The sequence below is a fragment of the Oncorhynchus masou genome, chromosome 26, assembly GCF_036934945.1.
Source record: "Oncorhynchus masou masou isolate Uvic2021 chromosome 26, UVic_Omas_1.1, whole genome shotgun sequence".
Lineage (NCBI taxonomy): Eukaryota > Metazoa > Chordata > Actinopteri > Salmoniformes > Salmonidae > Oncorhynchus > Oncorhynchus masou.
In genome coordinates, this window is record NC_088237.1 from 14,882,117 (window position 1) to 14,896,404 (window position 14,288).

Below are 14,288 nucleotides of genomic sequence, written 5' to 3' on the forward strand. Positions count from 1 at the left end.
TTTCTCCAACACATTGGTGCGGCTGACATCCGGGTTGGATGTGCATTGTGTCAAGAAGCAGTGCAGGTTTGCTTGTGTTTCGGAACATGGCTCTCAACCTTCCCCTCTCCCGAGTTTGTACGGGAGTTGCAGTGATGAGACAAGACTGTAACTACCAATTGGATACCATGAAATTGAGGAGAAAAAAAATAGTCAATGGTTGATTGGTATAACAGAGTGGAAAGTTGGGTTATTGGAAAGGAACACTATGGTTTACTGTGTTTCTGGCAGTAGTTTACAACTAAAGAAGCACAAAAACAACATTAGTTGTTAGAATGTAACTTTAAGAAATAACTGGAGAAAATAAATATCAAAAACATTATGTCCATTATGTCAATCTATCCATTATACTGCATGTGTATCCACTTGGTCTGTTTGCAGCACAGTGTGAATTGAAAGCCCTAAGCTCATCTAGGAGCAATATGCTAGGAACGCACTTAGCCAGCTTCACCACATGGAGAAAATACGCAGCGCAAACATTCTGGAGAGAAGGAAGGAAGAAACAAGAGTTTTCTAAGAGGCATAGCTCAGTGTATAGCTACTATGTTTACTGTAGGTCCAGCTTTATCAAGAACTCAGGGCTATTAAATAAAAAAGGTTATATATACACTACCATTCAAAAGTTTAGGGTCACTTCGAAATGTCCTTGTTTTTGAAAGAAAGAAACCACATTTTTGGAAGAAGTATAGAGGTTCTGAGCATATAAACTATTTCTAAGATTCTGGTTGCTGTATCTGACTGGAAACAAGCCTGCAAACTCTTTGCTCCAGGAGAACTGACTGCAGTGACGTTGGGTTAACCCACCTGGCATTGGTCATTGTGATACACTACCATTCAAAAGTTTGGGGTCACTTGCTGGCCCTCTAGGCAGAGTTGCATATTAAAAGCCATATCTCAGACTGGCCAATAAAACTAAAAGATTAAGATGGGCAAAAGAACACAGACACTAGACAGAGGAACTCTGCCTAGAAGGCCCGTATCCCGGAGTCGCCTCTTCACTGTGACGTTGAGACTGGTGTTTTGCGGGTACTATTTAAGGAAGCTGCCAGTTGAGAACTTGTGAGGCGTCTGTTTCTCAAACTAGACACTCTAATGCACTTCTCCTCTTGCTCAGTTGTGGGAGTGCACTGAGCCTCCCACTCCTCTTTCTATTCTGGTTAGAGCCCGTTTGCGCTGTTCTGTGAAGGGAGTAGCACACAGAATTATACGAGATCTTCAGTTTCTTGGCAATTTCTCACATGGAATACCCTTGATTTCTCAGAACAAGAATAGACTGACGATTTCCTAAAAGTGCTATGTTTATGGCCATTTTGAGCCTGTAATCGAACCCACAAATGCTGATGTTCCAGATACTCAACTAGTCTAAAGAAGGCCAGTTGTATTGCTTCTTTAATCAGAACAACAGTTTTCAGTTGTGCTAACATAATTGCAAAATGATCAATTAGCCTTTTAAAATTATAAACTTGGATTAGCTAACACAATGTGACATTGGAACACAGGAGTGATGGTAGCTGATAATGGGCCTCTGTACGCCTATGTAGATATTCTATTAAAAATCAGCCGTTTCCAGCTACAATAGTCAGTTGCAACATTAACAATGTCTACACTGTAATTCTGAGCAATTTGATGTTATTTTAATGGACAAAAAAAACGTGTTTTTCATTCAAAAACAAGGACATTTCTAAGTGACCCCATACTTTTGTATATGTTTAAAGTACCAGTCAAAGGTCTGGACACACCAACTCATTCAATGGTTTTTCTTTATTTGTACTATTTTCTACATTGTAGAATAACAGTGAAGACATCAAAACTATGAAATAACCCATATGGAATCATGTAGCAACCAAAAAAGTGATAAATCAATTCGTCAAAGTAGCCACCCTTTGCCTTGATGACAGCTTTGCACACTCTTGGCATTCTCTCAATCAGCTTCATGAGGAATGCTTTATCCAACAGTCTTGAAGGAGTTCCCACATATGCTGAGCACTTGTTGGCTGCTTTTCCTTCATTTGGCGGTCCAAACAATCTCAATTGGGTTAAGGTTTGGTGATTGTGGAGGCCAGGTCATCTGATGCAGCACTCCATCACTCTCATTGGTCAAATAGCCCTTACACAGCCTGGAGGTGTGTTTGGGTCATTGTCTTGTTGAAAAACAAATGATATTCCCACTAAGTGCAAACCATACGGGATGGCATATCACTGCAGAATGCTGTGGTAGCCATGCTGGTTAAAAGTGCCTTGTATTCTAAATAAATCACACACAGTGTCACCAGCAAAGCACCCTCACACCATCCCCGCACCATCACACCTCCTTCTCCATGCTTCACAGTGGGAGCCACACATGCAGAGATCATCCGTTTACCTACTCTGCGTCTCACAAAGACATGGCGGTTGGAACCAAAAATCTCAAATTTGGACTCATCACCCCAAAGGACAGATTTCCACTGGTCTAATGTCCACTGATCATGTTTCTTGGCCCAAGCAAGTCTCTTCTTATTATTGTTGTCGTTTAGTAGTGGTTAATCATTTTAGTCAATAAGATTCTTGCTACGTAAGCTTAACTTTCTGAACATTCGAGACGTGTAGTCCACTTGTCATTCCAATCTCCTTTGCATTAGCGTAGCCTCTTCTGTACCCTGTTAACTATGTGTCTATCTATCCCTGTTCTCTCCTCTCTGCACAGACCATACAAACGCTCCACACCGCGTGGCTATTACCACCCTAATCTGGTGGTCCCAGCGCGCACGACCCACGTGGAGTTCCTGGTCTCCGGTAGCCTCTGGAACTGCCGATCTGCGGCCAACAAGGCAGAGTTCATCTCAGCCTATGCCTCCCTCCAGTCCCTCGACTTCCTGGCACTGACGGAAACATGGATCACCACAGATAACACTGCTACTCCTACTGCTCTCTCTTCGTCCGCCCACATGTTCTCGCACACCCCGAGAGCTTCTGGTCAGCGGGGTGGTGGCACCGGGATCCTCATCTCTCCCAAGTGGTCATTCTCTCTCTCTCCCCTTACCCATCTATCTATCGCCTCCTTTGAATTCCATGCTGTCACAGTTACCAGCCCTTTCAAGCTTAACATTCTTATCATTTATCGCCCTCCAGGTTCCCTCGGAGAGTTCATCAATGAGCTTGATGCCTTGATAAGCTCCTTTCCTGAGGACGGCTCACCTCTCACAGTCCTGGGCGAAAAACGTCTACCTTTGACTCATTCCTCTCTGCCTCCTTCTTTCCACTCCTCTCCTCTTTTGACCTCACCCTCTCACCTTCCCCCCTACTCACAAGGCAGGCAATACGCTCGACCTCATCTTTACTAGATGCTGTTCTTCCACTAACCTCACTGCAACTCCCCTCCAAGTCTCCGACCACTACCTTGTATCCTTTTCCCTCTCGCTCTCATCCAACACTTCCCACACTGCCCCTACTCGGATGGTATCGCGCCGTCCCAACCTTCGCTCTCTCTCCCCCGCTAATCCTTTCATCTCTTCCCTCTGCTCATACCTTCTCCAACCTTTCTCCTGACTCTGCCTCCTCAACCCTCCTCTCTTCCCTTTCTGCATCCTTTGACTCTCTATGTCCCCTATCCTCCAGGCCGGCTCGGTCCTCCCCTCCCGCTCCGTGGCTCGATGACTCATTGCGAGCTCACAGAACAGAGCTCCGGGCAGCCGAGCGGAAATGGAGGAAAACTCGCCTCCCTGCGGACCTGGCATCCTTTCACTCCCTCCTCTCTACATTTTCCTCCTCTGTCTCTGCTGCTAAAGCCACTTTCTACCACTCTAAATTCCAAGCATCTGCCTCTAACCCTAGGAAGCTCTTTGCCACCTTCTCCTCCCTTCTGAATCCTCCTCCCCCTCCCCCCCTCCTCCCTCTCTGCAGATGACTTCGTCAACCATTTTGAAAAGAAGGTCGAAGACATCCGATCCTCGTTGCTAAGTCAAACGACACCGCTGGTTCTGCTCACACTGCCCTACCCTGTGCTCTGACCTCTTTCTCCCCTCTCTCTCCAGATGAAATCTCGCTTCTTGTGACGGCCGGCCGCCCAACAACCTGCCCGCTCGACCCTATCCCCTCCTCTCTCCTCCAGACCATTTCCGGGGACCTTCTCCCTTACCTCACCTCGCTCATCAACTCATCCCTGACCGCTGGCTACGTCCCTTCCGTCTTCAAGAGAGCGAGAGTTGCACCCCTTCTGAAGAAACCTACACTCGATCCCTCCGATGTCAACAACTACAGACCAGTATCCCTTCTTTCTTTTCTCTCCAAAACTCTTGAACGTGCCGTCCTTGGCCAGCTCTCCCTCTATCTCTCTCAGAATGACCTTCTTGATCCAAATCAGTCAGGTTTCAAGACTAGTCATTCAACTGAGACTGCTCTTCTCTGCATCACGGAGGCGCTCCGCACTGCTAAAGCTAACTCTCTCTCCTCTGCTCTCATCCTTCTAGACCTATCGGCTGCCTTCGATACTGTGAACCATCAGATCCTCCTCTCCACCCTCTCCGAGTTGGGCATCTCCGGCGCGGCCCACGCTTGGATTGCGTCCTACCTGACAGGTCGCTCCTACCAGGTGGCGTGGCGAGAATCTGTCTCCTCGCCACGCGCTCTCACCACTGGTGTCCCCCAGGGCTCTGTTCTAGGCCCTCTCCTATTCTCGCTATACACCAAGTCACTTGGCTCTGTCATAACCTCACATGGTCTCTCCTATCATTGCTATGCAGACGACACACAATTAATCTTCTCCTTTCCCCCTTCTGATGACCAGGTGGCGACATCTCTGCATGTCTGGCAGACATATCAGTGTGGATGACGGATCACCACCTCAAGCTGAACCTCGGCAAGACGGAGCTGCTCTTCCTCCCGGGGAAGGACTGCCCGTTCCATGACCTCGCCATCACGGTTGACAACTCCATTGTGTCCTCCTCCCAGAGCGCTAAGAACCTTGGCGTGATCCTGGACAACACCCTGTCGTTCTCAACCAACATCATGGCGGTGGCCCGTTCCTGTAGGTTCATGCTCTACAACATCCGCAGAGTACGACCCTGCCTCACACAGGAAGCGGCGCAGGTCCTAATCCAGGCACTTGTCATCTCCCGTCTGGATTACTGCAACTCGCTGTTGGCTGGGCTCCCTGCCTGTGCCATTAAACCCCTACAACTCATCCAGAACGCCGCAGCCCGTCTGGTGTTCAACCTTCCCAAGTTCTCTCACGTCACCCCGCTCCTCCGCTCTCTCCACTGGCTTCCAGTTGAAGCTCGCATCCGCTACAAGACCATGGTGCTTGCCTACGGAGCTGTGAGGGGAACGGCACCGCAGTACCTCCAGGCTCTGATCAGGCCCTACACCCAAGCAAGGGCACTGCGTTCATCCACCTCTGGCCTGCTCGCCTCCCTACCATTGAGGAAGTACAGTTCCCGCTCAGCCCAGTCAAAACTGTTCGCTGCTCTGGCCCCCAATGGTGGAACAAACTCCCCCTCACGACGCCAGGACAGCGGAGTCAATCACCACCTTCCGGAGACACCTGAAACCCCACCTCTTCAAGGAATACCTAGGATAGGATAAGTAATCCTTCTCACCCCCCCTTAATGACTTAGATGCACTATTGTAAAGTGGCTGTTCCACTGGATGTCAGAAGGTGAATTCACCAATTTGTAAGTCGCTCTGGATAAGAGCGTCTGCTAAATGACTTAAATGTAAATGTAATGTAAATGTTAATTTGCACTGTCGTGGACTGTCGTTTCTCTTTGCTTATTTGAGCTGTTCATGCCATAATATGGACTTGTTTTTTTTAACCAAATTTGGCTATTACCACCCTTACCTTATCACAACACAACTGATTGTCTCAAACACATTAAGAAGGACAGAAATTCCAGAAATTAACTTTTAATAAGGCACACTTGTTAATTGAAATGCATTCCAGGTGACTACCTCATGAAGCTGGTTGAGAGTATGCCAAGAGTGTGCCAAGCTGTCATCAAGGCAAAAGGTTACTTTGAAGAATCTCAAATTAAAAATATATTTTGATTTGTTAACACTTTTTCAGTTACTACTGTAAATGATTCCATGTTTTATTTCATAGTTTTTATGTCTTCACTATTATTCTAGTAGTAGTAAAAACAAATGAGTAGGCGTGTCCAAACCTTTGACTGGTACTGTATATATATAAATGATATTCTATAAATAAAGGGTATATCACACTGAATATAAGAATAGAAGAAATCTATAACCCCAGATACCTGGTTAACAGATTAGATTGAATAGGGTCCTCAGTACCTGTGTGGTGTGGCTGTCCGTGTCCTCGCTTGTCCTGACCAGGCCCGTGTGATGAAGAAAGGTTGTGAGCGGCGTTACCGAGGTGACCAGGACATAAACTGTCACCGTGGCAACGAGGCCAGGGCTCACCAAATTAAGTGTGGGAATAGCTGGGTTCCTAAGGGAAGAGAAAACAACAACAACGATAACATTAGCTAAGAAAATCAAACCCATTTATTTCAACGAGTGAATAGAGACACTTGAACATAATTGAGCTGTAAGTTTTGACTAAGGTAAACGTGTTGTTACTGGCAGAGTTGACTGACAAATCACCCTGTGCCACATCACGAACATACCCCAGCTTGGTGCGGGCCGATCCACAGGCAGATGGATTTATGTGTAATGCCAGCCCTGAAACAAAACAGAGAAACACAGAGAAACACACACACAAGTGAGGACAGACATTAATCTGTAACTAGTGATGAGAGAGACGGTTGAATTTATCATCTATCCTATACGGTCACAAGGGGTTGACATCAGGGCCATTCTCCGAGGTGGAGTAAAGCCGTTTGCATCTCTTGTGCTGGTTATGAAATAGCAGAGCAGCTGTGTGTGTGTCCTTGCCTAATAAGTGTCAACCCCTATACATGCTTCACTTTGCATATCAACAGCCCACTTGGCACAGACAATTCAACGTCGAATCCATGTTGGTTCAACGTAATTTCATTTGAATGACCTGCAAACAACGTTGATTCAACCAGTGTGTGCCCAGTGGGAGGGAGTGAGAGTGTGTTGTCATTCTTTGGCACTGTACTGCTAATGAATTTATCCACTGGTGGAGAGAGGGTGTGTGCTCTAAGGCTAAAATCACTATCAGTCCTGGGCTGGATCCCAACTCCTCTCCCATCCCCCGGAGTAAAATCACTGGCCAGAGAAGGATGAACAAAGCACTCAAATTCAAATCAGCTCTACTGGTAATCCACATCCCTCACATACGATATCTGAGTCACAATCTAACGTTCAATATTTCCAAGTTCTAATGCAGCTAGACTAAATCTGAAAGACGGAGAAAACCAAACGTCACAACACTGTATTCCCTGAAACCACAGAAAAGCCTGAATTAGGCCCAAACCAGGAAACAGACCCCCCTGCCCCTCCTCTCCTCCTGTAACTGGAACATGGCAGTGATTGTTGGTTGTGTCTGTGTCAGTCAGATTCACTCTGCCTTTTCTAAGATAAATGATGTTCTCAAACAAAGGGTGGGTCCTGGTCTAAGGAAGAGGGGGGGGGCAAAGACCTGGGTCCTGGTCTAAGAAAGAGGGGTGGGCAGAGACCTGGGTCCTGGTCTAAGGAAGAGGGGTGGGCAGAGACCTGGGTCCTGGTCTAAGGAAGAGGGGTGGGCAGAGACCTGGGTCCTGGTCTAAGGAAGAGGGGTGGGCAAAGACCTGGGTCCTGGTCTAAGAAAGAGGGGTGGGCAGAGACCTGGGTCCTGGTCTAAGGAAGAGGGGGGGGCAGAGACCTGGGTCCTGGTCTAAGGAAGAGGGATGGGCAGAGACCTGGGTCCTGGTCTAAGGAAGAGGGGTGGGCAAAGACCTGGGTCCTGGTCTAAGAAAGAGGGGTGGGCAGAGACCTGGGTCCTGGTCTAAGGAAGAGGGGTGGGCAAAGACCTGGGTCCTGGTCTAAGAAAGAGGGTTGGGCAGAGACCTGGGTACTGGTCTAAGGAAGAGGGGTGTGCAGAGACCTGGGTTCTGGTCTAAGGAAGAGCGGTGGGCAGAGACCTGGGTTCTGGTCTAAGGAAGAGGGGTGGGCAGAGACCTGGGTTCTGGTCTAAGGAAGAGCGGTGGGCAGAGACCTGGGTTCTGGTCTAAGGAAGAGGGGTGGGCAGAGACCTGGGTCCTGGTCTAAGAAAGAGGGGTGGGCAGAGACCTGGGTCCTGGTCTAAGAAAGAGGGGTGGGCAGAGACCTGGGTCCTGGTCTAAGGAAGAGGGGGGGTCTAAGGCAGAGACCTGGGTCCTGGTCTAAGAAAGAGGGGTGGGCAGAGACCTGGGTCCTGGTCTAAGAAGAGGGGTGGGCAGAGACCTGGGTCCTGGTCTAAGGAAGAGGGGTGGGCAGAGACCTGGGTCCTGGTCTGCAGAGACCTGGGTCCTGGTCTAAGGAAGAGGGGTGGGCAGAGACCTGGGTCCTGGTCTAAGGAAGAGGGGTGGGCAGAGACCTGGGTCCTGGTCTAAGGAAGAGGGGTGGGCAGAGACCTGGGTCGAAGGAAGGGTGGGGCAGAGACCTGGGTCCTGGTCTAGAGGGGTGGGCAGAGACCTGGGTCCTGGTCTAAGGAAGAGGGGTGGGCAGAGACCTGGGTCCTGGTCTAAGGAAGAGGGGTGGGCAGAGACCTGGGTCCTGGTCTAAGGAAGAGGGGTGGGCAGAGACCTGGGTCCTGGTCTAAGGAAGAGGGGTGGGCAGAGACCTGGGTCCTGGTCTAAGGAAGAGGGGTGGGCAGAGACCTGGGTCCTGGTCTAAGGAAGAGGGGTGGGCAGAGACCTGGGTCCTGGTCTAAGGAAGAGGGGTGGGCAGAGACCTGGGTCCTGGTCTAAGGAAGAGGGTGGGCAGAGACCTGGGTCCTGGTCTAAGGAAGAGGGGTGGGCAGAGACCTGGGTCCTGGTCTAAGGAAGAGGGGTGGGCAGAGACCTGGGTCCTGGTCTAAGAAAGAGGGGTGGGCAGAGACCTGGGTCCTGGTCTAAGGAAGAGGGGTGGGCAGAGACCTGGGTCCTGGTCTAAGGAAGAGGGGTGGGCAGAGACCTGGGTCCTGGTCTAAGGAAGAGGGGTGGGCAGAGACCTGGGTCCTGGTCTAAGGAAGAGGGGTGGGGCAGAGACCTGGGTCCTGGTCTAAGGAAGAGGGGTGGGGCAGAGACCTGGGTCCTGGTCTAAGGAAGAGGGGTGGGCAGAGACCTGGGTCCTGGTCTAAGGAAGAGGGGTGGGGCAGTCAAAAGGACCTGAAGAGGGGCTGTGGGGGGGGAACTTCAGAACTTCAAGGTGAAAGGGTGCAATTGAGGAGGAGACACTAGCCTTCAACCGGGACTGCACCAATGTCAACATTTGTGTTGGAGATGAGCCAAAAGGAAGGACAATATTGTTCTAGAAGTGGGAGACAATGTGTTCTGTACAAGGGAAGAGACCTCTAAACAAAGAGTAAAGAGGTAGAGGAGAACACACAGAGGACCCTCAGTTAATATCTAAGTCAAGCCCATTGGTTGTCATTATCTTCCATCTGAGATATAATGAAGATAAGTGCCCTTGACGCCAACCCAAAATATATATTTTTGCCCAAAGCCCCTCTCTCACTCACTCACTCAATCCATCATCTTTCTTTTCATGTGGTTCGAACGGAGGAAGAATATACGCAGAGATGCATTGTGTCATTATTAAGAATCTCTGAACCGATCGTTACTGTGATTATAAAAGTGCTTTCTTTATTTAGGTCTTCTCAGAAGCCAAATTATAGAGAGAGAGCAGGTATGAAAGCCCTGCGACCTTTTGAACAAAACAAACCACGTATCTTCTCCAAAATCCATCTGCAGCTAATCATCTATGGTTTCCACAGATACAACTTTAATAGTACTATAGGTACTTCAATTTATACAAGTTCATACAATTTGTACAAGTTATACACGTCTAATTACGTATGGGTCATTTCCATTAAAACGCATCTGTATTTAAACGTCTGCTAGCAACGGCCCAAATCTCTACTTTTGAAAACTAAAGGTTGTCTGGAAACAGGTGATGACTCACCTAGGTCGTGTCCATTAGGTTACACAACAGAACATGTTTTCAACGTTTCTTATTGGACAAGTCTCCCCGTTTCAGTCAGTGTTCTTCAGTTTGGTGCATAATGAACACGGCCCAGATCTCGTGTATCACTCAGCGCTTCACCTGTAGACTAACCTGATAGCCGGCTATCTGTCTGGAAGCGACAGAGCCCATCCACATCAGAGAAGGCCCCCACCAGCCCAGGTATCATGTTGACCTGAGGAGATGACAGATTGGATCCAGTGGATCCAAAAGGCAACGAATGAAAGTTATTAGACTTGTTTGAAGTTGAGGCAAGAGGACAGCCAGGTCCCAGATCTGTTTGTGCTGTCTTGCCGACTTCTATAGACCATAGTACTAGCAACAAGCAGACCTGGGACCAGGCTTAGGATGGTCCTATGCGGTCTGATGTTATGGGATGTTAGTGTTATAGGAGGGTGTGTAAAGGAGAGAGGGAGAAGGGAATGTGATGTTTATGTTGGAGGTCACAGTGTGTTTTCCTGTCATGTTTGAACTGAGATCCACCATCTTAGGACAGAGCAATTTTCACTGAAATCTTTCTTGGAAGCCGGCTTCCAAAAATATTAGTCCCAGCTTCCAAAAATATTTTCTAGAAGAATCTCTGGGTGGATCTGATTATACATGGGACATTAGAAAGAAACTGGGGGTCGTTAGGGGATCAGGCTTCACTGCTGGGGCTTGAGGAGACAGTGTTACACCAATATGAAAACTACACAACCATCATAGCCATGTTGGTCAACATTCTGACATGGGGAAACATTCCCACATAAGTCACCAACGTTCCTGTACGAGACAACCTTCCAGTTGAGCATTCCCATACAGTGTGTGTGTAGCTGGTCTCACCCTCTGATGGGGCTGCAGATGGGAGAAGGACACTCTCCTCAGACAACTCTTCTCCGAACCTCTCAGACACACCAACAAACTCCACTCCACACTGCCACCTGGGAGTGAGGGAGAGGGGAAAAGGAGAGGGAACGAATAAGAGATCAGTGAGCATCTTGTACAAATAAATGAAGCTTTGAAACCATACCAAATACAGTGCTCCAACTGTGTGAGATAGAGAGAGAGAGAAATAGAAATAGACAGAGAGAGGCAGAGAGAAATGGAAATAACAGAAATTGAGAAAGAGAGAGAGAGAGAGAGAGAGAGCAGGGGGGAGAGAGAAAAAAACCATCTGGTAGCGATTGTACAGCCAGTATTTGGAGAGGGGAGGAAACGTGGTGGTGCTTTTGGCCAGGGCTGTTTTGGTCTCAGTGTTCTGAAGCATTGAGAATAGGAGGAAGTGACTTAACAGCTATTATGGCAGCCTAGAGATGAATGGATAGCAAGAACTTAACCTTTGTGTGTGTGTGTCTGTGTGTCTAAGTGTGTGTGTGTCTGTGTGTCTAAGTGTGTGTGTGTGTGTGTGTGTGTGTGTGTGTGTGTGTGTGTGTGTGTGTGTGTGTGTGTGTGTGTGTGTGTGTGTGTGTGTGTGTGTGTGTGTGTGTGTGTGTGTGTGTGTGTGTATATGTATATATACACCTACCTCTGTGCCTGTATACAGAGAGAGCTTAAGTGTGTGTCGTGTTCTTTGTAACCTATAATCATTGCTTTCAAGTCCTGCAACAGCTCCCATATGTCTGAGTTGACCCAGACCTTCAGAACAGCACGCACAAACACGCACACACACACACACACACACACACACACACACACACACACACACACACACACACACACACACACACAAACATGGAATTTAGTGATTTTAGCGGCAAGACCATTTGGCATTCAAGAGGTGCTCAATCTGCCAGGGCACCTAGGCCATCTGCTAGGGCACCTAGGCCATCTGCGAGAGCACCAAGGCCATCTGCTAGGGCACCAAGGCCATCTGCTAGGGCACCAAGGCCATCTGCTAGGGCACCTAGGCCATCTGCGAGAGCACCAAGGCCATCTGCTAGGGCACCTAGGCCATCTGCGAGAGCACCAAGGCCATCTGCTAGGGCACCTAGGCCATCTGCTAGGGCACCTAGGCCATCTGCGAGAGCACCTAGGCCATCTGCTAGGGCACCTAGGCCATCTGCGAGAGCACCTAGGCCATCTGCTAGGGCACCAAGGCCATCTGCGAGGGCACCAAGGCCATCTGCTAGGGCACCAAGGCCATCTGCTAGGGCACCTAGGCCATCTGCGAGAGCACCAAGGCCATCTGCTAGGGCACCTAGGCCATCTGCGAGAGCACCAAGGCCATCTGCTAGGGCATCTAGGCCACCTGCTAGGGCACCTAGGCCATCTGCGAGAGCACCTAGGCCATCTGCTAGGGCACCTAGGCCATCTGCGAGAGCACCTAGGCCATCTGCTAGGGCACCAAGGCCATCTGCTAGGGCACCTAGGCCATCTGCGAGAGCACCTAGGCCATCTGCTAGGGCACCTAGGCCATCTGCTAGGGCACCTAGGCCATCTGCTAGGGCACCTAGGCCATCTGTGAGAGCACCAAGGCCATCTGCTAGGGCACCTAGGCCATCTGCTAGGGCACCAAGGCCATCTGCTAGGGCACCTAGGCCATCTGCTAGGGCACCTAGGCCATCTGCGAGAGCACCAAGGTCATCTGCGAGAGCACCAAGGCCATCTGCTAGGGCACCAAGGCCATCTGCTAGGGCACCTAGGCCATCTGCTGGGGCACCAAGGCCATCTGCGAGAGCACCAAGGCCATCTGCTAGGGCACCTAGGCCATCTGCTAGGGCACCTAGGCCATCTGCGAGAGCACCAAGGCCATCTGCTAGGGCACCTAGGCCATCTGCGAGAGCACCTAGGCCATCTGCTAGGGCACCTAGGCCATCTGCTAGGGCACCTAGGCCATCTGCGAGAGCACCAAGGCCATCTGCTAGGGCACCTAGGCCATCTGCTAGGGCACCTAGGCCATCTGCTAGAGCACCTAGGCCATCTGCTAGGGCACCTAGGCCATCTGCTAGGGCACCTAGGCCATCTGCTAGAGCACCTAGGCCATCTGCTAGGGCACCTAGGCCATCTGCTAGGGCACCTAGGCCATCTGCTAGGGCACCTAGGCCATCTGCTAGAGCACCTAGGTCATCTGTTAGGGCACCTAGGCCATCTGCTAGGGCAGCTAGGCCATCTGCTAGGGCACCTAGGCCATCTGCTAGGGCACCTAGGCCATCTGCTAGGGCACAAAGGCCATCTGCTAGGGCACCTAGGCCATCTGCTAGGGCACCTAGGCCATCTGCTAGAGCACCTAGGCCATCTGCTAGGGCACCTAGGCCAACTGCTAGGGCACCTAGGCCATCTGCTAGGGCACCTAGGCCATCTGCCAGGGCACCTAGGCCATCTGCTAGGGCACCTAGGCCATCTGCTAGGGCACCTAGGCCATCTGCCAGGGCACCTAGGCCATCTGCTAGGGCACCTAGGCCATCTGCCAGGGCACCTAGGCCATCTGCTAGGGCACCTAGGCCATCTGCTAGGGCACCTAGGCCATCTGCTAGAGCACCTAGGCCATCTGCTAGGGCACCTAGGCCATCTGCTAGGGCACCTAGGCCATCTGCTAGGGCACCTAGGCCATCTGCTAGAGCACCTAGGTCATCTGTTAGGGCACCATGGCCATCTGCTAGGACACCTAGGCCATCTGCTAGGGCACCTAGGCCATCTGCTAGGGCACAAAGGCCATCTGCTAGGGCACCTAGGCCATCTGCTAGGGCACCTAGGCCATCTGCTAGAGCACCCCAGCCATCTGCTAGGGCACCTAGGCCATCTGCTAGGGCACCTAGGCCATCTGCTAGGGCACCTAGGCCATCTGCCAGGGCACCTAGGCCATCTGCTAGGGCACCTAGGCCATCTGCTAGGGCACCTAGGCCATCTGCCAGGGCACCTAGGCCATCTGCTAGGGCACCTAGGCCATCTGCCAGGGCACCTAGGCCATCTGCTAGGGCACAGAGGCCATCTGCTAGGGCACCTAAGCCATCTGCTAGGGCACAAAGGCCATTAACCAAAACAGCCAATGACATTTATTTAAAAAGGTTTATGTGTATGTCAATAATAAATAATTTGCCTACATGTGTAGGGGATAGCCTTAGGCTATCACCTGCATTGTCCAGATTGATGCTGACATGAGGGAGGCACCTGAAAATGTAACCATATTTTAAATGAGACTTTTAATTATATATTGATATATATCAGTGGAGGCTCCTCAGAGG

General features: G+C 50.1%; 1 protein-coding gene across 1 annotated transcript in view; it reads right to left on the reverse strand.

Moving 5' to 3' along the window:
* Positions 1-14,288, reverse strand: part of LOC135514865 (cadherin-like and PC-esterase domain-containing protein 1) — an 83,095-nt gene that overhangs the window by 48,996 nt on the left and 19,811 nt on the right. Inside the window, exons 3-6 of the mRNA XM_064938529.1 lie at positions 10,951-11,048; positions 10,222-10,303; positions 6,645-6,699; positions 6,310-6,466 (exon numbers count right to left, since the gene is read on the reverse strand). Of these exons, the coding sequence (XP_064794601.1) occupies positions 6,310-6,466; positions 6,645-6,699; positions 10,222-10,303; positions 10,951-11,048 (392 nt within the window). The remainder of the gene's footprint in view (positions 1-6,309; positions 6,467-6,644; positions 6,700-10,221; positions 10,304-10,950; positions 11,049-14,288) is intronic.